Source organism: Caenorhabditis briggsae (genome assembly GCF_000004555.2).
Source record: "Caenorhabditis briggsae complete genome, chrX, whole genome shotgun sequence".
Classification (NCBI taxonomy): domain Eukaryota; kingdom Metazoa; phylum Nematoda; class Chromadorea; order Rhabditida; family Rhabditidae; genus Caenorhabditis; species Caenorhabditis briggsae.
Window position 1 is genome coordinate 19517 of NC_013491.2, and position 23735 is coordinate 43251.

Here is a 23735-nt window from a genome sequence, read left to right on the forward strand (position 1 = left end):
AATTGAGTCCCAGAAGATATATTCTGAAAATGAAAATCAAAAAAATTGAGATTAACTTTTTTTTTTAAACTGACACTCTGCAATAATTCTTTGCAAAGTGAGATAAACTTCGGAAAACTTCAAATAAGCGATGAAAACTTTGTTGTCTTCTCTGGATAGTAACGTATACGGTCAAAAACCCTGTGCAATTACATTTTGGAATCTTCAGATCAATTTTAAATTTCAAAGTTTATGTTCAGCATTGTTATCTTATGTTCGTCTTCTCCCAAATATGAATTACAACGTTATGCTGAGAATTAACATGAAAATAACTTCATCAATGGTGCGAATGCCCCTGTAAAGAAAGACCCACCTCCAAAATGTGTCTTGATATTGAAAAATTTCCGTACGTTTTCAGTGAAAAATATTTCAGGAAATCCACAATTCATTAGAAATTTGTTGAAACTCTATTTTTTTGATAAAAAACTTTCTCATTTTGGTGAAATTGCTAGACTTTCATGAATTTTTAACAAAAACTCGTCGAATTTTTCGGTGAAAATTTTCGTGAAAAATGGCCGGAAAAATAGAAGGGCCCACTCTAATTGAATGGCCCCTGTAATAGAAGGGCCCTCCGGAGGTACCTTTGAAAAATAGAAGGGCCGGCCCTTCTAATACAGGTTTTACGGTGTGTTTCATTGTCGTTCTTACAATTGTTAGAAATGAATACATGTGTGAATGTTTTGAATCTAACACGCATTAGCACATTCTTCAAATATAATCCTTAAATTCGGGAAGAAATAATTTATACTTATTTGTGATTACATATGATTTCTTGTGTTTTTGTTAATTGTTAGTTTTTTTTTCATGTGAAATTTCTTGCATATGTTTAGTATAATCTTATTTTTGAGTTTTTGAACGGTATCGTTGCCAATTAATTGGAATAAATCTTCACTTGAAAATAAGAACCGACTATATCACTTTCAACTTTTTTTGCTTAGTTTTGACTTTTTGTCACCGTTGACCAGGATCTCTGTAATGTTTCATAAAATATAACGACTCTAATAAAATTTAAGTGAGTGCGTGCAGCAGAAACGATAAGAAAACTTCACCGCGAGTTGGATTGCTGATATTTCTGTGTGTGGTGCATTGAATCAAACAGCACATTTAATTCTACTTTCAGAACGGTGAGTTTAAGTTGATTTATATTATAATTGTTATCAATAATGTTTTATCCTCAGATGGAACAGGACAAACTTTTGACTCTCGTTTTTACATTTTTGTTGTTGTGTTTGACAGTTATCGACACAGCTTCTGATGCGGCAAACAAAGGAGTTTACAAAGTACGGGTACTTTCTATAACAATTTGTTATGACCATTCCTAGTACTCTCACATCAAAAAACATAAACTGATATGGGCAAAAAACTCAGAGTACCAATCAAATGGTACTTTTAATAAATGTACATTCATTGAACGCGAAAAATAGACATTTTCAGGTATATAGCTCTGGTGTTCCCTGCATAATTGTTCAAGCTGATATATACTTGTACCTTACATATCAAACAAGTGATAGTGAAGTAAGTGTTTTTCCAATTATCGTTTGTTTCAAACTGTATTCAGAAAGATGTGGTTGTCCACGTGCCAACTTCTTCGACTGCGGATACTGCTGTATCCACTTGTGACACATATATAGCTACTGCTGGCATGTCGGTTCCAGCTCAACTTCTACGAATTAATTTGTACCACGTGAGTTTTTTAAATAAGCATGCAGAACTAAGAAAAAACATGCTAACTTTGACTTTCAACTCAAAAAATACGATGGTAGGTTTGGTTTCAAAAGTTGAGGTCACATATTATCAGCTGACTGATCTAAAAAATTTAGAAAATGTGACACGGATTTAGAGTTTCTGTTTTATAGTTTAAAACTCTTTTTGTTAATTACAAAAAAAGTTGCGTGAATGCGCAGAAGTCTAAAAATGTTAAGAAACAACAATTACGTGAATTTGAAATAGGATACTAACATTTTACGTAGTGCGTTTTTATAAATGTCCACTACACAAATGATTTCTAAATACTGTTTGTTTTGATATCATTATTTTAACAATTCCCTGTTCCCTTCAGCGTGACGCATTTAATATCCGCTATCCCAGATGGCCGGATGGACGATTGATCTTGGTTTCACTGAAGACAAAAGATTCAAAACGGAAGGAAAAGAATTCACACTTTTCCAAGTGAACGTAACGGCTAATTTTTCATCAGACCCATCATCATTTCCAAATGCAAAATACCCAACTCAAAGCTACAATCTTCACATTGATCCAAACAATCTCTCCGATTTGAGCGGTTCAATATACGCCGATATTGGGAACTCATACTATTGTCCGAGTGAACAGAAATATGCTATTAACGACGATGTGGCTTAGTAAGTAGTTTTATCGGAAGAGAAACGATCGGAATTGTATTACAGCATAAAGTTTAAATTGACTACTATTCAAGCATACATGAAAAGTGCTTCATTTGGACCAAGTAAGTTTATATTTATAAAATTTGTAAAACGTTTATGAATTCAGAGCAAGTATGTCCGTCAGATGAAAACACTACAGATTTAGTACCAATTATTGTTGGATCTGCACTGGCTGGGTTGATCGTTCTGACGCTCGTGGTTTACTTGGTGATTTTGAAATACAAAAACATTCAAATAGTGATGTCTTGGTTCAAAACTGAAACGCCTTTAAATTTCTTCATTCTAGTTTTATCTCAGATTTTTTTTCCCAGAATAAGTTTAGTAATCATCTAATTGGTTTTAGCTTTCTAATGTATAATGATCAATTCCGTCTATCATTATCGAAATCAGTTCAAAATTCAGATATACCGAACATTTCTGCCGGAAGAAGTTCTAAACTTGGTCAACCCAGATTCCCATTTTGGCAGTGACAGTGGAAACGAACTGAGTAAAGATGACATCCTTGAACGATTTTAGTATTTTTTCAAAACTTCTCGTCTTTCAATAATATAATAATAATAAATATTCTTTCTTGAGTTATTCAACTTTCTTGCCTTTCGTATGCCCATTGATTATGACGTTACGCAGATGTCGTCTCTGCCTGTGTCTGTGTTTGCTGGCGAGTGTCGACGAGTGTGTGCGTGTGCGTGTCTGTGTCAAGGAATGTGTAAATGTGAGCGAGCGGCCGATCGGCGGAGGAACCCACCGATGACGTATTTCTCCCCCGGCCACAAGGTCATTGCAAACGCGCTCTGTCAGCCTGCTAACCTCACCGACCACGGTTAGCACAAATACACATATAACTGTTCATCGCAAACGAATTTCTCGTCTCCCAGAGGGTTGGTTGTGTCCTCCACAGTCTTCCTCCAAATCTTTCAGTGTATTGATTATTCAATACGTCACCATAACCCTCTCTTCTGTTTTCTTTTTCTCCTCTTAGCCGCCCATAAATTTTCCACTAGATGATTTATATATACGTATCTTATTTCATCATTTGTTTATCAGAATCTTATTGACGTCTCGTTTTTCATTCTGCTTTTCTTTTTTGATATTTCTCCAGTCACTATTCATATTTCTTTTTTCCAGAAAATAGCCAGTTATTGAAATGTTGTCGGAAGAAGAGGTTCACTCAAATTCTTATGCTGATCGTACTGGAGCTGTAATCGATCGACAAACTTTTTTTGGCGACGATTGTGACGAGATCAATTTGGGAAACGAAGACACCCCACCGTCAAAACTTCGGCTCAATACTTCGACCGGCACTGAGAATACCTCGCCGGCTGTTATTAACAGTATCGAGGACCACGATCAGTAAGTTCTCATTCTTTTCGCTGCACGTACAGTACTCCGACAAAACTAAAACTCCAACAGTAATGAAAAAATTCTGGCAGATGCTTGCTCAGTCCGCAAGGCTGAACATGCATGATTCGGTAGGCCTGTGGAACTGTTTCAAGCAGACATTTCGTCTGAAAGTATCAGAAAACGTTCCAAAGCATTAATAAAAACCAAACAGTCATTTTTCAGATATCATGACAACCACAACGACCACTATGCTCAAATCTCGCCTGAGCCTGTGCCAATTAAGTTCAATATCATCATTCGTGAATTCGAGAAGCGTGGTGACGGAATGAACGCTTATATCGTTTATAAGCTTCAGACTGAGGTATTTTGAATACATATGCTAGAAATCGCTTTTAAAAAAAAAGTTTCAGGTTAGCGGCGTCGTTGGTTACGCCAAAACTTATTACGAGACGTGGCGTAGATTTTCTGATTTTCTTGGTCTTCATGGAAAAATTGTCGAAAAGTATCTCTCCAAGGGAATCGTCATCCCGCAGCCACCAGAGAAAAGCATATCGGCTCTCACCAAAACAAAGGTGAACTTTGAAAAAAAAAACACTGATCAAAACGTAATTCTTGTTTTCTAGACAAACTCGGACCCGGCCATGAGTCGAGAAGTTGGAATTCAACGTGCACGTCATTTGGAACGCTACGTCAGTCGCTTGGTTCAGCACCCACGCATGCGAAACGACTGTGATCTTCGCGACTTTCTCACAATTGACTCAGATCTTCCAAAAGCAGTGCAAACCGCTGCGTTGTCAAGCTTCGGAGTGAAGAAAATTTTCAAGAACTTCCAAGTTGTCTTCTCCAAGATGGCTTTCCACATGGAGGAAGGAGATCGTTGGTTCGAACAAGTCCAGTCACAAATCGACGAACTCGATGAAGCCCTTCGCAAGTTGTACACTGTGACCGAGTCGTTGGTGGCTTCTCGTAGAGAAATGGCAACAAGTGGAGAGCTGTTAGGGAAAGTGAGTCATACTTTGTGATGTAATCTAAGCTCCAATTTCCAATTGTTTAGGCTCTTTCTATGCTCGCTGCTTGCGAAGAATCGACGTCCCTCTCTCGTGCTCTGTCTGCATTGACTGACGTGACGGAGAGCGTTTCGAATGCATGGGGAAAGCAAGCCGAAATTGACAACGCAAAGTTTTCTGAAGCCATTTACGAGTACATCATGCTCATTTCGGCATTGAAAGACGTTTTTGGAGAGCGTGTTCGCGCGTGGCAACAGTGGCAAGACGCTCAACAGACATTATCTCGTAAACGCGACCAGAAGACCAAAATTGACTTAGCGGCTGGTGGACGCAACGAGAAATCAGACCAGCTAAAAGCGGAAATTGAAGAAACTGTTCTCAGAATTGACCAACTTGAACAACATTTCGGAGAACTCAGCAAGGCTATTCGGGAGGAAGTCGCTCGTTTTGACACTGACCGTAAAACCGACATGAAGAAAATTTTGATCGATTATATGGAGAGTATGATTCATACTCATACTGAGGTAATTAAAACGAGTTTGGCAAGAGGAGTTTCAGTGAAACTATTCACGCAATATGAAATTTCATTCCAAGTTGGTCATTTTGGTCCTTAGAATTATTTTTGGGATTATTTTTGGTCCTTAGTATTAATTTTTGTCCTTAGATTTTTCTTGGCCCTTAGAAATTTTTTCTAGATTTATATCAATTTTCAGCTTTTAATCTTAAAAATGCGGTGTCCGAAGTGTCCACTAATTGTTCCTCAGAAGTTGGTGCCAAAATATGTTCCTTCTATAAACTAACACAAGGTTCATAAATTTCTAGTTTAAAGGTCCCAGGAAATAATAGAGGCCATAAATTTGAAAATCCCATGGACATTGGAATAATGTACCACCGTTGGTACTATGTGGGTAATTTTTTCTCCAGTATCATTGTAGACACATTTTTTGTTGGTTTTCTTGTAAATTCAGTTCATTCTTGTCGTTTTTTTTTTAAATATTTCTGCTTAGTTAAGAACCGAAAACTCTCTAACTTGGGCGCTTTCTCAAATAGAAGTCCACCCTGACTCTCTATGATAGGGTGATTAAAAAATAGAAGCCCATGTGCCTCTATAAGAGAAATTACGGTATTTTATACTTTTAAATAAATTTAGAAGTGCAGTTTCCAAAAAATATATAACTCTGAAAGAGCCATGTTTTTTTTCTGGCCGCACAAAGTTATGAATTTTGAACTAACTTGATCCACTTTTTCAGAAAATTCAGAAAACTTTTTTGCTATTCTGCTCAACATGCGCATGGACACCTTATATTATGAACTTTGTGCTAGTTTATAGAAGGAACATATGTTGGCACCAACTTCTGAGAAAAGTTTAGTGGTCATTTCTTATACCGCATTTTAAAGATTAAAAGCTAAAAATTGATATAAATCTAGAAAAAAATTTCTAAGGACCAAAATAACCGACTAGAGCCGAAATTTCTTCCTAAAAAAGCAAAAATATACAGAGCATTGAATTGTTACAAGGTTCCGGACCAAATCAGTTGAATTTGCTTTAGTCGCGCTATACTCAAAATCAAAGAATCATGATAAAACAAGATTTTTGAAACAAGATTCTTGGGCGCTATATGAGTTGAGGGGTGCCACTCAATTTTTCGATTTTTACGCAATTTTTTCACTTTTTGCGTGAAATTTTTTATTTTTTTAAAGTGTTGAATGGCCGGATTTCTTGTTTACAAATTTTCAGAAAAAAAATATTTTCGGGAAAATTTTATATTTTACGTGAATTTTTTGAAAGGTTTTTTCGATTTTTTTGATACATATTCACCTACAAATCTCCCCCCCTGAAAGTTATATTTGCTATAAGAAGTATTTTCAGTTGCCAAAAAATAGGCTCAGACCTTGAAAAGAAGACCTACAAAACAGGCTTAGAAAAAAAACCCCTAGAAGTCAAATCAGCCCTTTTAAAAATAGGCTAATCTTATTACAGATGCTTCAACTCTGGGAGAAATTTGAGCCACAAGCTCATAACATCCAACTTTGAGTAATCGAATGTAATCGATATTTTCGCTTTGAAAGAACCTCATTATTTTCAACCTTCTCCCCTCCACGATTTGTTAAAATGTCACTTATTTTCTTATTTATTGTAATCATAACATCAATCAAAATCATATGCTTTGATCCCAGTTGCATTAGTGCTTTTTGTGATATAACTGGAATAGAACTTATTTTACGGTCTATTGTAATATTAAAATTTTTATTTCACATTTCTATTGCACAAACTGTATTTGACAATCATTTTGCTTGAAAATAAACAACATTTTTCCGTTTTATTCAAATTGTCTCCGGGAAAGTCAATGCCCAGGCCATGTATTCTGAAAACAATAATTTAAAATACGTTTAAGACGATTTCACTACCTTTAGAAATCCACGGTTCGAGTCCATTTAATCGTGAGTTTCCGTACTGCAAATCGGGACTGTGTGCTACTCTGTCGGAGCCCATTTGCGTTCCAAGAACCTTGAATGATTATTTTATTGTTTTCGAAACCAATGTTTTAAAAAATTATTATACCTGTGGTGTATAAGTGTAAGTTGTGTTGTCAAAGTTGGTTTGGATGACAAAAGTTGAGTATCTAGTGTTGAGATGCCTTGATGTTGCGCCATCAATATTTGGTGATATTCTGAAAACAACGAAATTTTCAGGAATTCAGTATAAAGGCTAATTTACGTTTGCGATCCAGAAATAACAATTATATAATTGGGTCGGTTGCTAGCCACTCCAAATGACTGCTCATTTAGAATTACAGAATCAATTGCTCTTCGTAAATTACTTGAACCAGAATCTGATGTAACAATTTGGAATTTGGAAATTTGATTTTTTAGAGAAATAATGTCCTGCAAATCGCCTAAGTTCCAAGCCGTGTTGACCTAAAATTTTTTAATCTTTCTTGACTAGTCTTCAAAAATTCAAGCTCCGCGTTAGCGTACTCACCGATTTCCCGTATGTGACAAGGGCTAGTTTAGTATCGTTTCCAGATGTTGAAAAGTTTCCAACATTTTCGACAAAACTGTTCAGGAAACTTCGAACATTTGGAGTAAATCCTGACCCCAATGTATTGTCCACCAAAAATATGAAATCAGCTTTCACCGCATCTTTTACAGGAATTGGCTCAGGATAAACAGAAGATTTGTAATCTGAAAACAGTCATCGTGTAACCAAAAACCTTTTCTTTTGAAACCATTATCCAAGAAATGAATCAAGTCCTGAACAGCAGGGGAGTTGATCGAGAGCGAAGATACGTTGTTAACAGTCTCATAGAAACCAGTATTTGTGAAATTTCGAACATAATCAAAACGCATGTTGTTCAATCCAAGAGCAAACACCTGTAAAAATTTATTCATACGGTCTTTCTTAGATGTGGGAATCACCGTCGTCATGTTCTTCACTTGCATCGCTGTGGAAGTGTCTCTTGTGTAGAAGCTATCGGCGTGGGACAGAATAATTGTATACGTCGTTACATCATCTCTCCAACCGTTAGCCTCGGTAAGGAAGAAAAATACTTCTTGTTCAATAGCACCTGCCAAATCGGCGTCAGTTGAGTTTTCCGTGGCTTTGGCCAATGTCAGTTGTTGTATCCTTTGGTTGACCACATTATTGCTGGTTGACTCGAACAAGTGGAATCCGTCCTGAAAAAAATTATAATGGTTGTCTTTGTTTCAAAAAAAACCACAAACGTGAGGAATTGTTCTTCCGTTGTAAGTCTGTAAAGCAAATTGCGTTGAAGTTGGACCAACTGTGAACTGAGAAGTGAAATCTTGCAGGAACTTTTTCATATTAGAGAAGTCAGAATCAGTTAGGCCAGTTTCATCCAGTAACAAAATGATATCAGCAGCAATAGAAGAAGTCGGGAAACTGACGGAATCCTTAGCTTGTTGATCTATAAAAATTATGCGTAACATATCGAAAACTAGAATTGTAACTCACTATCATTTATAGCAGCGGCAAGTTGCAAAATGGGATTTGGAGAAGTAACATCAAATGGAGCAACTCGATCAACAAGGCTGTTACTTGACGAAACGCTTAAATTTATTTTTAAGTTTAAAAGAATGGTAACTTTCTTTCACTTTCTATATAAAAAATCTTACGAGAAAATATTGTTTTGAGAAGTGACCAAATCGTTGTAACTAGAAGCTGTGCTGATATTGTAGTTTGCAGCATACAATTGACAGTTGCTGAGCAGTTGCTTGGAATACGATGTACCGGTGAGACTGAAAAATATCATTTTCATGACAAGTATTTCATGAGAGTTCCTACTTTGACCCTCCAATTACGTAAACAATATAAGTGGGCCGATCTTCAGTGGTTCCAATCATATTAGAAACATATTGAATTGCACTTCCAACATTTGCAGTGTATGACGATGAAGAAAGTGATGATTTCCATGAACTAACGTACTGGTCAAGTTCCTGAACAGAAAAATTTAATCAATAAGGAAGTACAATCCATACAAGAGGTGATGACGTGAGTGACAGTGCAGAAATTACACCATCGGAGAAAGGAACGATGCTGATTTTTGTCCTCAAATATAAAGTTACAATCAATATACTACTATTTTTTGAATTACTTTGTGGTTGCAAGAAGATAGGGTGTCACGGAATCGGACACAAACTGCACGATATTAGTGTGGTCTGTGTATGTGCTGGCTGATTGATCAACAATGTAGACAATGTTGGCGTAGAAATTTGAAGAAGATGGAGATCCTAAAATACTTCTAATGTCTTTTTAAAAAGTGAGTTCTAACTTTTTTTGGTTGTTGTCTGATAAATCCTATCAGCAAGATCATAATTGGTATCGATGCCGGTGTATGAAGAGTTCCAGTTGGAACCATATACGCAGATTGAGCAAATGCAGACAGTTGCGTATTAGACATGCTTGAAGAGAGACCGACTGCAATAGTTCTGATTCCTTTGCGTTGAATGTTGGAAAGCTCTTGAGAAAACGGCGAAGACGATCTGCAAGTAACAGGATTGTAACATGTTGAAAATCAGAAACTCACGATCCAAGCGTGAACACAATCAAAAAGTTTTCATTCAAAGATCTATATCCAGAGGTAGAGTTTTCATAGACATTTTGACGAATGTTCGACAGAGCGCTGAAAATGAGTCGATTCAGTAATACAACTTATGAGCGAAAAAAAAACAAACCTGGCAATATTTCTATACGTCTGATGCGTTTTCGAGAAGAAAGAAAATTGCTCATTTCTACAGGAGCTCAAATCGTAATAATTGTTGATCTGGTAACAAATTATGAATTAAATCAAGTATAAAAATACATACTTGTGCAAAAATGCAAGAGTACTGAACGCTATCTCCATTATAAGTTGCGATCGTAAATCTGGATCCTTTTTCTCCGACCGAGTACTTGCCAAGAAGAATATCGAGGAAGGCACGCAACTTTTCGAACAACAAATCACTCATAGCATTATCAGCACTGATGGAAGTGTCAACAAGAATTGTGATATCAGGCCAGACGTTTCTAGCTTTGACGGTAGGAATCGGTCCAGGTAGAGTAGGGCTTGGCGGTACTGGCGGTGAAGTTGGTGCTAAAAACTATGATTTGTGGCGGAACTAATAATTTCGAAATACGTTGCATTGGAAGATAGGTGCAAGTGTGTTGAGTAAGAGAGTTGGCGAGTTGCCTGTTAGAGTATTTGTTGTTTATGTTTAGCTGAAATTTATATAACTAAATATTACGTTTAAATAAGATTACCTGATTGATATTAATTTGGTAATCTGCTCCTGGAATAGTGTTTGTGTTGATTGTCAAAGCAGATGTGTATCCTCCAACAAGCTGAACCATAGCATCGTGTTCCGAAAACGCGTTTTCCATATCACTGATACTGAAAATACGATACTGAGATAATCATTCTGTTTACATAAGTCTTACTCCATAGTATCGGTTATCAAAATCACGTTCTTACTAGCAAATGCTCTTCCATCTTGGAAAATCTCGATAGCTTTTTTATAGGCTCTGAAAAAAAACAATAGTTTTTGGATCGACTCTCAAACTAACGTGGAAAGTGTTGCAGTTCCTTTAGTTGCTCGGAATGTGATTGATTTTATCAAACTTTGATAATCTGATGGGCTGTACAAATAGTTGAAATCAGCATGCTATAAATTGGCTGTGTTTGAAACTTAAAAAAACTACAACTCACAATCAGAACATCGAGATAGTAATAGGAGGCGATGGCAAAGTTCATTGGTGTTGAAGTGGTGAGGGCTCGAGAGGAAGATGATCCTGTAGCTCCTAACAGATCTGGGACGAGTTGGTTGGCTGTGAAGTTGAGGATAGAATTCCAGTTATTTTTGTCGTCGGCATGAAGAAGGATAAGAGTGTCGATGGGGTCTTCACAAGGTGGGTTCACTGAAAATTGTTTGACAGTTAAGAAACTAGTCAGTCACTCACCAAATTGTGGAATTCCAGGACAATACTGATTATTTATGAAACTGTTGATTTTTGGTAGAATAGCATCTGATATTTGCTTGGCAACAGAGGCTCTATTGTCGGCAGTCTAAATATGAATTTTCAAAGATACTATTTTTAGAGATGACTCACATCCAGTGCTGTAGTTCCAATGATGGAATTCGCGTCTATTGAATTAGAACCAGTCAATGCATCAAGTTGGGGTTTTGAAGAATATGGTCCAATAACTACTCCTTGAACTGTGGCCAAGCTTCTAACAGTGGCAGCGTCGGCAGATGGATCCGGGCAACAGTTCGATAATTTTTCATATGCTCCGCGAGCAAAGAAAACGACCATGTTGTTGTCTTGAGAATATCCATTGCGTAGTGAAGAAGCAGTCAATGAGAAACCACTGAAAAAATTTGCCGATTCGGTTGTTGTTTTAATGGAAAAAGAACTCACAGTTGGAGGTCCGAAGCTGCCCCAAGCGAGAAAACAGTGATGTTGAGTGTATTGATAGCTGACATAGCATTAGTCACTTGATCAAAAAGGCTTGCGCTCTGGCCGGACTGGTTTGGAATCAAATTATCAGGAGCAGAGAAGTAAATCATCGACACAGACATTTTGAAGGGTGAAATCATTGATTGATAATAACTCAAGACATTGAGAACAGCTCTGGTTTGCTGGAAACTTATATGTGGAGATTGGAAGCAAATATAGAACAATTCTCACCACATCGACATAGTTTGAGCCTTCAGCTTGGGAGGTTTCAATCACAAAAGTAAGCCCTACGTAGCAGTTTGAAGAGTCTTTGCATGTGAGCTGATAGTTTGTGCTGTTCGTAACCTTAGGGTCAAGTACATCACTTGGCTGTGCGACGCCAACATAAATGGACTGCGCATTATCATCATAGACTCCGTACTGGATAGTCTTTTGAACGTTGTTTTTGCTTTGCATTGTTTCGATCAAATCTTTAAATTCAAAATTTTCTAAATTCATCAGCAATCTAAAAAAAGACTCATATTCCACAACATACCGACTCCGATGATTTGAGTTTGCATCTGAGATCGAATATTCAGAGTGGTGTTGTAAACGTTCGGAATCACTCCTTTATAGTCATTTCTGAAATTACATAATTTTTTTTCTAAAAATGAAGCAGAACAAACCCATCAGTAATGTAATAGAGCAATGAAGTCACCGAGTCATCATTATATTGAGATTTGGTTTGAATGAAGTTTAACGCTTCATTAAAACCGCTAAAAGAGCTGTTGCTTATGTGAAAACGTGTCTAGGCTACTTACACAGTCACGTCAGAAGTTCCAACACTTTGTGGAACGTTGCTTAGCAAACTGACAAACGTTGCAAGATTGTCGTATTGACTCTTAAAATAATAATAACAAATCACACGCATGATTGAATCATTAGTTACCGATTCGGATACAACAAAGCCATTGAACACAACAAAGGCAAACGTTGTTTGGGGGTTGTAACTGGAGAGTGCATTAGCGGTATTCTTTGCAAATTGGATTGCATTCTAAAAGAAATCAATGGGAAGCATTATATATTCTTCCACTAACGCTGTATCCGCCATCCAACAATAATGTTTGAGATTGGTCGATCAAAAAAAGCACGTTCTGTTTGCACTGGGCGATGGGCGGCAACAAGGGGTTAACAGTAGTTCTTGCATTCGGAATCGTGGTTGTTCCTTGAGTTGTTATCAGTGGCAGTCTTGTGGGCGGAGGTGTTGGTGGAGCTGCAGTTGGATAATAAGCACTACATATCCATTGGGCTTGTGTTTGCAATACAGCTGTGTTCATCAAATAGTCCACACTGTCAATTGGATAAAAATATGCATAATCCGAAGCTAGTTGTTGAACAATTCCTTGTTGCGCTTGGGACGTCGACATTAGAATAACTCCTAGAGAGTAGAAATACTGTGATTTCAGAGCATTTGCTATTGTAGTAGATGATTGTGCCTCATCGAAATCGCTGCAAAGTCATAAACTGATTGCGAATGAGGCTAAATAAAGCTTACAAGCCATCTGCAACAACGATAATGTTTCCTGCAACTCCTGGAAGTGTGCGGTAGTTGTTGTACACAAACCGTAGAGCACTGAAATCTTCAATAGCAATCGGATTTTGAGATTTACTTACTCAGTCAGTTGGTGGCCATCTGCGTTGACTGGATTGACCACAGTAGAGTTAAGATTAGCGACAACGCTGTTCCATGAGTTTTGACTGCGCGCACGACCCAGCGGAATTCTGTAAAATTCATTTGTTTATTTTTTTTTACATAATCGTATTTCAAAGTGCTTCAATAGAATCCAACTCACGGTTCGTTGGCTCCATAAACAACAAGACGAAACTCCTGGTTATTCCATCGGTTTGTTTGATCTAAATTCACCAGCGATGCGGCATTGTTAAGATAAGCAGAGATTTTGCTGAGCTTATCGTCCAATGTTCCAATAATGGGTACTGAAACGTCGACCAAGAAAATGTTGGTTAAAGCAATATTCGAAGCATCGCATACTGCACCCATGATCATTGGTTGTGTTGTTACGAGTGGGCCATTTGATGGGTTTAAAGTAGGGTTGGTTGTAACACCTTGTAATGGTGAGGCTAGTCCGGAGCATTGAGAAGTAGATGATACTAAATTGTTTTGAATAAAATATGATAAGATAGGTTTGAACGAACTAAAAGCATTCGTCATATAACCCAATGAAGATAAAGCGTTGGTGACAGATGTTGTGGTTGCAGTGGTATCAGGGTAAATCAATTCAGCATAGAAGTCAACACCATTATTGTCTTGTCTGAAATTTTTAAAAATCTGAAACGGAGACATTCATCCAAAAACGATCTCATCTAAAAGATTCACTGTATCTACTAACTCTACTAATTTTCCGAGAACAGAGGATAGCTCTTCGCAGTCATTTTCTGAATTTCGCTCTTGATCCCTATTTCTGTTGCAGTTTAGAAAATTCACTCACTTAAATGCATTGATTTGCGTGGAAAGAGGTGCTGTTCCAAATTTGTTTTGAGAATAAGCACTAGTAATCTAGAAAGCATGTGTTTGATTTTCGAAAGTGTTTTTCAGAATTTACATTGTTGGAAATCGAAGTGGCCAAAGTCTTAAAACTGTTGGAATTAGGATTTGTGTAGTCAGTGCTCCATGCAATCCCGCTGACAAACGATGTTGCAAAAATCACTACTGGTTGGATGGTTGGGGCAGCTGTAGTCGTTGGCATTTCATAATATGGGGCTGAAAACTCTTCTCAGTAATGCCTTTAGGTTTTTTTGTCTGCTTACGCATTGGTGGTTCACTCGCAATTGCAATAGCTAGCATTACAGATCCAGCTATTAGCATTGCCAAAGAAACTAAGAAAAATCCTATGTTGACCCATTCTCGAAGTTTTAACTTTTTGAAAAAATCTGAAAAAAACAAATCAATCCCGAATATATCTTTTGTCGAACATACCTAAACATCCCATTGTCTATTGAAGTGAACTATTTTTGACTACTGCAATTATTTGAAAAACAACTGAAAAATATGGAAATTTAGCTCGGAAAATAAAAAACTAAACACGAAATCAGTCTGTCACTTTTACGTGCTTTTTCATCCCACTTCTTATCTTGCTGTGTCAGTGGCACGGTATCAAAGTGAATTAGTGTTGATAAATGTGTACCGTTGCATCATATTATCACGATAAGAACTCAAAATATTCCGAATAAGCCAGCAAAGTTTGCTGAATCATTTTGAATTAGATGATGAAATTTATGACCGGCACCCGTACACTATGTGCTTTTTGTGCTGAGTTAAACTGTTTTCCATAACGTACAATATGCTGTGAACAAGGCTAATTTTATATAAACTGGGATATTAATTAACATCTTCAATCAGTATATCATGGAGTGAATAAACCAGCACCTGAAAACCTCAGAAGGCGATTGTAGGGATTTACGAGGCTCCGCTCATAAAACGGAACGAGTTGTCTAGAACGGAAATGATTCAAACATTGAAACTATTGCACTATATTTGAGCTGTCGCATTTTGAAAAATTATCTCACTCCGTATTTAGCATTTTGATACTTTTGATAATTTGCATTTTGATGTGTTGTTTCTTCATGAATTTAGAGTTTTGGTTGGTTTATGTAGTGGAAGAGGTGAAAGTTTTCATGAAAACTCAAACCATGTAAATGCCAAAATTGTGAAAAAAAATATGTTTGATTTTTCTGTCAATGATGAATAAAAAAAAAATTAAAATTCGAAGTTATAGAATTATTATTTGTTCAAACTTCCTGACGTGTACATGCCAAACTAATTTCTATTTGAGGTTATGTGGAGTGTACGTTACGTTTTTCAGTTGTCCAGTTTTCAGGAATCATTCAGGCATAATTTCCGATTTAAAATGTCAAAAGTGTCGAAGTGTTGGAATTTAGGCATCCGTACTTCCGGTCTCTTGAGCATGGATTTCTTCCAATTCTGATGTTTACGAATTCAACAAATGTTTGCTTTCTTTCTTTGAAATAAGTTGCGAGATGTACAATGGTTCATGTGGATTCCAATTTCCCACCGTCGTCTGACCCAGGAAATTTGACAGCGTCTTCTTCTTCTTTTCTCAAAATGGGTAAGTGACATTTAAAAGTAACACACACTTTTTGTGCGTTTTTTTTCGAATTTCTGTGGGGTATTAATTGAAAAAAAAAGTATTTTTTACTACTTTTACTTTTGAACTGGCTTCACAAGTTCGAAAACAGCTCAGTACTTAACAACTGGTTTTTATTTTTAAGATTGTTAGATATCGAAAACATATATTTGTATTTCTGAGAACAGAAGTACCTCTTTTAAAACTTGGATAGAAAAAAAATTAAAAGTGGGAAATAGGTAGAGTGTATAAATTAGTTGAAAAAAGCTTGCGGCATATTCTGTCAGTTATTCGTCCGTTTCGTGTGATGAGATATGAGTGATATGAGCAACACAAGATAAACGTTTTGTCGCAAAGTTGTCAACCACCAGATTTCGGCGGAGAGCACGAATTTCCCAATCACTTGATGTTTCTTTCTGTCCTATACTCCCTGGATAATTGATATATATATATATATATATATATATATATATATATATATATATATATATAATTTTTTCTTCAAATTTTCATGAATTACTGAACTTTCATTCATTGCATTCTGAACTATGCTTTCAAACAAACAGAGTAGGTTTCAAACTGGCAATGTATGAATTCCATCTCGAAATGAATCACATTTTGTTCTAGAAACTGTTTCATTTTTTCAGCTGTTCAAAAAGTATTTTTTTTAGTTCTAGAAAAAACTTAAATTGCAGATTTATTTTTTAACAGCAAACCATGTCTGAACGATTAAAAAAAAACGATGGTCATGGGAAACTTAAAATAATATGTTAATTAAGATGTGACACTTAAGGACACCACCTGTCCAGTCGCTCATCTTCACGTTAACACATCTTTGTATGTCCATATATTTGTTACTCACAGAACAGCTCTGGGAATTTGATAGTTTTAGAGCCACAGCAAACATAGTGACATCCGGGAAGATCGGGACACACCTAATTTCTGTTAATGCTCCTCTCCTCGGTCTTTTTCTAAATCATTTGCATTTGAATTCTCTCCCCACTAATTTTCTCTTTGTAATCCTATCAATTAACAAAACAAATAAACAGTTTTTCTCAAAAAACTGATTAGGTTCTACACATAAGTTTTCAAGCTGCTTGGACTTCTACTGCTTAGAATGTTTTTTTCATAAAAGCGTTTCAAACAAAAGGTCACCGGGGAGCAGGGATGCCCTAGGTGAAAAAAGAAGAGTTATGACAAATTTCATTTGTTTGCAATATTTAGATACATCCCTTGGGGTGAATGCATCAAGGAAACACACATGCCTTATATTGTTCGAGCAATGACCTCTCTCTGTGCGTTTAGGAACAAGGGAAAAACGAGGAATAGGAGCAAGGGAAGAAGAGTCGAAGGCTCGCTTCTTTGTACATCAGTCCTTTCGTTTCCCATCGCATTTCAATTCTTGTATTTGTTCTCTCGAAATAGGTGTTGAAATTGTTGCCTCTTGGGAGACGAATTTTATTTTTCTTTTACTCCGTTACTCTTTGTCGTATTGGACGCTTCCAATTTCCTGAGTGGAATTGAAGGTCCATTCTTGTTTTATTGGGAACCAATGTTTTTCTCAATTCGCGAAAGTGGATTTGTCAGATATATAAACTGGTTCATTCACTTTCAGCACAAACCTTTGATCAGTTTTTCTCAGATTACGAAAAAAAAGCTCTAGCTTATTTTAGAACAGTAACTAACATAAAAAAATCTTAACGTGTTTGAGCATTTGGTGAATTAATCTTTTCTCGTTGTATGCAGCGTATCAAGTAGTAAAATTCATTAAAAAAATATACTCACACCTATAAATTTTGGCTCTTTCCGGGAAGAACGGTCCCAAAACGGGACCGCCGGTTCCATCATCGGACCACCGGTCCCAAGAATTGTGACAACGGNCCCATTGTTTCGACAACGGTCCCAATGTCCCGATAACGGTCTAATTATGTTTCCATAGGGTTTCCTAGTTTAAGCCTGGTTGGGACCGTTGTCGAAACAAAGGGACCGTTGTCTCAATTGATTGAGACCGGCGGTCCGATGATGGGACCGACGGTCTTTCTTTGGGACTGTTCTTCCCGGAAAGAACCTAAATTTTTTGTGCTCCAGTAGTCGAAAATTTTTGTAACTTTTTTTGTGAACTCAAATAGGAAAAGAGAAATAAAATGGGGTATCCTCCGTATTTTTCCTAATACCCAGTGGACTTTTAGTTTTCAAATTCCTTTCCAAGCTGGGCTTCTTTTTTACAGTATTTTCATTTCAGATCTTGACTTGAGAGGAAAATAGGAAAATGACAAGAATTAACAGAAAATATCTGAAAATATAAAAAGTCAGAGATAATAGTGAAGACAAACGGTACAGCCAGCTTGATGAGAAAATGTTTGCCCAATGATTTCTAATTTCATTTTTTTTTCAACCTAGATAGTTTTAAGGATAAACGTGGGAAATCAACATGTAATTTTCAAAGTGAATTTCTTGAGTGTTCTTCTATTTTTTGTTTATTTTCGCATACTGAATAAAAAGTGTATGGTGCGATTTTGCGTCTAGGATGAGATTTCCCCTTATTACACCGAACCGTTCGCAATGTTTTGTATTTTTCCAATATTTTTACGAAAAAGTTTTTAAAATTTTTGAAATTTCGCGCCAATCAGAAACTTAGGCCACGGTGCTGGGCCACCTTTTTCATATGGAAATTTTTTTCGGTTGTTTCCAATTTCAGCTCTGTCATTAAAAAAACCACTGTTTATCACTTAAACGAAAGACTGCCATGCGCTGGCCTAGGTTTCTCACTGCGCGGGAATGCTTACTCTCGTCCCTTTTCGCAGCCTTTTTTGATAATTTTTGCCTTCACCGTCGTTCTTCGGTGATTTCGGATTGTTTCTAATATTTAGAAAGTACAAAATATTGGAAACATTTTGGTGTAATTAAACTATTTGAAGGAGCCCATTTCAAATTTTTTTTGGCAAACTGACGCTTTTTTTTACCAAAATCAGTTATTTTTCCATTTTTTTTTCTATCAACAAATATGATTTATTCCTGAATCATAAAAAGAGTGTGGTTTCTTTCAAAGTTCCGTTTGAGAAAAAATCCTTATGAATCAATCTTCTCAAGTCTAGAAAATAGTTTGCCCACACTCACATTCACATGTCCATGTCAATGTCGCTGTTTGATGAGTTTGTGGAAGCCAATTCAATTTAGTCGAATCTCCACCGACAATCTTTCTGATTTTGGAAACGTGTCCGTTTTTGAGTTCTCTTCTCTCTTTTGAAACATGCATTGGACCTTTGTATTCATGTTCTGAAAGAAAAAAAAACTAACATGGAATGACTCCCAAGTGTTACCCTCGAAAAAAATCGAGACCTATATGGTTGGATAGAGCGTAAAAAGTTCATTTAGATTCCAACCGGAATAGTTGGTAAAAATTTTTTTTGGGAGTTATGGTCCAAAAAGTACCAAAAAATGCCAAAATTTTCGAAAAATCATAACTTTGTCAGTTTATGTCCGTTTGTTGAAATTTAAAAAACAGTAGATAGACAATTAATTGGACATTTTAGAACTAAAATTTTAATTTTTTTTCTATCGATTGGATTATTGATTTTTTGAAAAAATCAAAAAAATTTTCAATATCTCAAAAATCCTAGGTTAACTTTTTTTTTCATTATGACCATCAAATTCAGAACATTTGATTTACTATAGAAACATATCAATACCCCGGGTATGATGAGGGGCATACTTGTTTTTGTAATTTTTATTTGCGTATCGTTAGCTTAGAGTGTTAAAAAATATAATCCTGCGACATACAAAGTCAATTTTTCAAATGCCGTACCATTTCTTAAAATCATCACCTTGAAAAAAGCAAAATTTTGACATGTGACAGGGCACATCTATAGTTAAACTTGATAGAAACTGCCAAACTATTTTTTTAAACATATTCAGAAGAACGTAATCTTATCAACGGCTTGAACAGAATTTTGATTTAGGCCCTAGAAACAAAAATATTTACGGTTTTCCGAGCCTGACACTTAAATCGAATGGCGTTAACAGTTTTTCGATATATTTTTTTTCGTTCTCAAGTTATGATCAAAAACAAAAGGTGTCCCATCATCAGTGAATATTTTTATTTTTAGGACTTAATTAAAAATTCTGTTTAAGCCGTTGATAAGATTTTGTCATTTTAATCATGTTTAAACTAAAGTTTAGCTGTTTCCATCAAGTTTATCTATAGATGTGCCCTGTCACATTCACACTTCACCAAAAATAGGGGTCAGGCTCGGAAAACCGTAAATATTTTTGATTCTAGGGCCTAAATCAAAATTCTGTTCAAGCCGTTGATAAGATTATGTTCTTCTTAATGTTAAAAAATAAGTTTGGCCGTTTCTATCAAGTTTAACTATAGATGTGCTTTGTCACATGTCAAAATTTTGCTTTTTTCAAGAAGATGATTTTAAGAAATGGGACGGCATTTGAAAAATTGACTTCGTATGTCGCAGGATTATATTTCAAACACTCTAGGCTAACGATAAGCAAGTAAAAATTACAAAAACAAGTATGCCCCTCATCATACCGGTCGCCGAGGACAACGAATTCAAAGAAGCCAAGTACCAAAAATCGATATTTTTCGGCATAACTTGTGTGAGCATGATTTCCCCCGGGGTATTGATATGTTTCTATAGTAAGTCAAATGTGCTGAATTTGATGGTCATAATGAAAAAAAAAGTTAACCTAGGATTTTTGAGATATTGAAAATTTTTTTGATTTTTTCAAAAAATCAATAATCCAATCGATAGGAAAAAAATTAAAATTTTAGTTCTAAAATGTCCAATTAATTGTCTATCTACTGTTTTTTAAATTTCAACAAACGGACATAAACTGACAATGTTATGATTTTTTGAAAATATAGGCATTTTTTGGTACTTTTTGGACCATAACTCCCAAAAAAAATTTTTACCAACTATTCCGTTTAGAATCTAAAATAACTTTTTATGCTCTATCCAACCATATAGGTCTCGATTTTTTTCGAGGGTAACACTTGGGAGTCATTCCATGTAAGCTTTAGAAAACAAGTTTCTTAAATCTAATATTTTACATTTTTAAAACATTTGAATTACCATAAACAGTTTTGAAAATCCAATCGGCGTTGTGAATAAAATTTTTCAAAACAAAAGACATGTGCTTGCGACCAGCTTTGTGTGGGGACAAATTGGTTTGGAAACATGACTGATTCCCTTAGGATAAATTTACAAACGGCCTGAGTCACTTCTAGCGTACCCGCCAAGAAAGTCGCCAAAAAAGTTTTGACTCCCGTTTTAATTTTTCTAACTTCACCCATTTGGGCTTCCTATTTTTTTTTCAAAAATGTTGGAAGCAATGACATCTAGTCAGTTTGCTAATAACAGTTTTTCGGAAATAATAATGAAAAATTCAGAGCTTGGTGCCGGTGGCGGTGTGGCAAGCGGCGTGGCGTGTATTGTGACACCAACACTTGCTCCGACTACCGTCAAAATGCAGGAAGCGGCTAGAAGAGCATCGTTGAGGAAAGAACACACACCTACGAACGAAAAATTTGGAGATTTGTCGAAACAGGTGAGCCAGTAATTTTGAAAAATCAAAGTTGTATACATTTGATTTTTTGTTGCTTTTCATCGGAGAGAAAAGTCTCGAATATTTTAAACAAAAAAATCATTTGGAAAAAACAAGTCTGATCGAGTAACGGCTTCTCAAAATCACGGACTTGTTTTAGCAAAAACCTGAGATATTGTTTGACATCATCATACCAAAATAAATCTCTGAAATTAAGAAATAACGATTGAACGAATCAGTCTTGAAATCGGAATGTTCCGATATTGTAATAATTATTTTCAGGATTCTCTTGGAGAGCGCGCATCGTCAAAATTAACTTTGGACGATGAGCTTTATGACATCCTTTATGCTTTTGGGTGAGTCTGATACCATTGCGAAATTTTTAATCCTGGAATTATTAATTTATTGTTTCAATCAAATTTTTTTTCAAATATCTAAAATGTTCTGTTCTGTTTGCAAAGATGGAATAGTCAGAACTGTTGCTGTTGTTGTAAAAGAATTACGAAAAAACGTCTTTCAACCCAGCTTTTTCACAAAGCGGTTTTCCCTAGAGGGAAAATTTGACCCACAAAACAAGAATAATTCTATCTTCTAGAACACTTTTCTCATGTTACAATTTCCTCAAAAAAGTAAACGCTTGTATATTCTACAATTTCTCTGATTTAAAAAAAATGTTAGGAAGGGAGAATTTTCGTCGCATCACACCATTTAAACATACAACTACTGTTCCCATTCGCCTCAAAATACGCTATCTGAGAGTACCCGCCGGGAGTCCATCCATTTCTCAGACACGCTTATTCTTTCCCAAGAACTCGTGGGTTTCCCATTCATTTCTTCAGGCGGGAGACATTTATTATTGAGTTGTCAGTGGTGTATGAGCGGCTGGGAGAAAAAGAAGAAAAACGGGAGAAGATAGCAAGAGATCATCAGTGTCGTAGACAAAACGCACTTGTAATTTTCAATTTCCAAATCTTTCTGACTTTCGAATCATAAATGCAGCCAACAATGTTATAACTAGATATTTTCCAATTCGCGATGAACGGAATTGAAATTCTTCCCGAAGGACTTCGAAATAATCCTCTAGTTCAAAGGCGAGCATCTGTTTTTCACGACTTGATAACTGTATTTCGGAAAAATACAACTCAACGATTCGTTCAAAATACTCTAGACCCATTCTCCCCTATTATTCCATGGACTGCAAACTACCAACCGTAAGTTGTGTTGTTACAATGTTTCATTTTGTTGAGATAGTTTTTGAAATGATATCGTGTTTCCTAATAGAGAAATAACACTCTGATTTTTCAATAAGCTTCAGTCGTGTATTGTTCCGACGTTTTCTTTTGTAGCTCCGGATCAACAAACTTTTTCCGCAATCCGAATCAATAAGTAGTAAATCTTCTGGCTTTCTATCATTACACTACGTAATGTTGCATCACATTAAAACGCCTCATGGGCTTTTTTTACGTACGGCACTCTTCAACTCATAAAACGTCAAAAATATGTAGAAAAAATAAAAGCCAAGCTCTCCCAGTTCAGCTTTTTCTTAAAAAGAGAAAGATAATTTCAAAAAATTTGAAATTTGAGAATGTATGAGATAGGTTCATTAGTATGAAAACACTCAAAAAAGGACAGTTTCCGTCGAATAATTTCATAATAACTCCATAATAATTTACAGAGAAACTGATGCATTTATCAACAAAGGCGAGAAACAAAGAGAAACCGATGAAGATGGAAATCCGCTCACAAGACAGGTTCTTACGAATTTCGGTTCAATTAAAATATATATACTTATTTCCAGGCCCTTCTGGAAAGGATACGTCAGAAAAAGGAAGTAATTGGAAAGTTGAGGTGCCAGGCATGGAGTATGACCAGAAAACGAAGGACGTTAAAGTACGTTTCCAATTTCTATTTTTTGAGCTTTGGACACATTTTTTAATGAAATATACTCATTGAAATAATTCAGGCTTGCTCAAAAATATCTTGAACAGCACGAATCGAAGTATCACGAAGCCATCTATACATGGAGGAAATGAGAAAGAGGGCGAGGTTGATGAAACGGAGTTTTTCCAACTTCAAAACTTATTTGATACCATGGGAGTCAAAAATCAAGAGAATAGAAAGTAAGGAGCTAGCCATCAAGTGTGTTATTATATTTTCGTGTTTTAGGTCATTTTGGATCTGTCGTTTCTTCTTACTTCACATTCTTGCGTTGGATCGTTTTTGTCAACATAATGATCACTTTGATAGCTGTTGCATTTGTTGTTCTTCCTGAGGTCTAGTCTTTTTTTGC

The 23735-nt window shown here is 36.1% G+C and overlaps 4 protein-coding genes across 4 annotated transcripts; 3 read left to right on the top strand and 1 right to left on the bottom strand.

Moving 5' to 3' along the window:
* Nucleotides 1-1217: 1217 nt before the first annotated feature.
* Cbr-lmp-2 lies at nt 1218-2957 on the top strand (the record flags this gene model as incomplete). Its single annotated transcript, XM_002643274.1, has 7 exons — nt 1218-1325; nt 1474-1554; nt 1598-1723; nt 2128-2399; nt 2445-2503; nt 2548-2648; nt 2844-2957. The coding sequence occupies 7 exons, from the start codon at nt 1218-1220 to the stop codon at nt 2955-2957; spliced, it is 861 nt and encodes a 286-aa protein (XP_002643320.1).
* A 628-nt stretch (nt 2958-3585) lies between these two features.
* Cbr-snx-1 lies at nt 3586-6824 on the top strand (the record flags this gene model as incomplete). The annotated part of the gene is made up of 6 exons (XM_002643275.1): nt 3586-3791; nt 4005-4143; nt 4193-4354; nt 4406-4786; nt 4837-5313; nt 6771-6824. 6 exons carry the CDS (start codon nt 3586-3588, stop codon nt 6822-6824), a joined length of 1419 nt encoding a protein of 472 aa, XP_002643321.1.
* Nucleotides 6825-7114: 290 nt separating this feature from the next.
* On the bottom strand, nt 7115-14488 carry CBG04137 (the record flags this gene model as incomplete). The annotated part of the gene is made up of 32 exons (XM_002643276.1): nt 7115-7155; nt 7199-7298; nt 7353-7461; nt 7509-7708; nt 7773-7975; nt 8005-8164; nt 8210-8467; nt 8516-8718; nt 8766-8860; nt 8927-9049; nt 9096-9247; nt 9583-9793; nt 9838-9933; nt 9986-10074; nt 10118-10383; nt 10427-10508; nt 10551-10680; nt 10728-10811; nt 10854-10951; nt 10996-11204; nt 11247-11352; nt 11397-11655; nt 11706-11926; nt 11976-12214; nt 12280-12365; nt 12545-12777; nt 12821-13232; nt 13279-13356; nt 13398-13505; nt 13577-14053; nt 14231-14298; nt 14345-14488. 32 exons carry the CDS (start codon nt 14486-14488, stop codon nt 7115-7117), a joined length of 5340 nt encoding a protein of 1779 aa, XP_002643322.1.
* Nucleotides 14489-21277: 6789 nt separating this feature from the next.
* Nucleotides 21278-23724, top strand: CBG04138 (the record flags this gene model as incomplete). The annotated part of the gene is made up of 6 exons (XM_002643277.2): nt 21278-21448; nt 21728-21801; nt 23121-23196; nt 23244-23335; nt 23456-23565; nt 23612-23724. 6 exons carry the CDS (start codon nt 21278-21280, stop codon nt 23722-23724), a joined length of 636 nt encoding a protein of 211 aa, XP_002643323.2.
* Nucleotides 23725-23735: the final 11 nt, after the last annotated feature.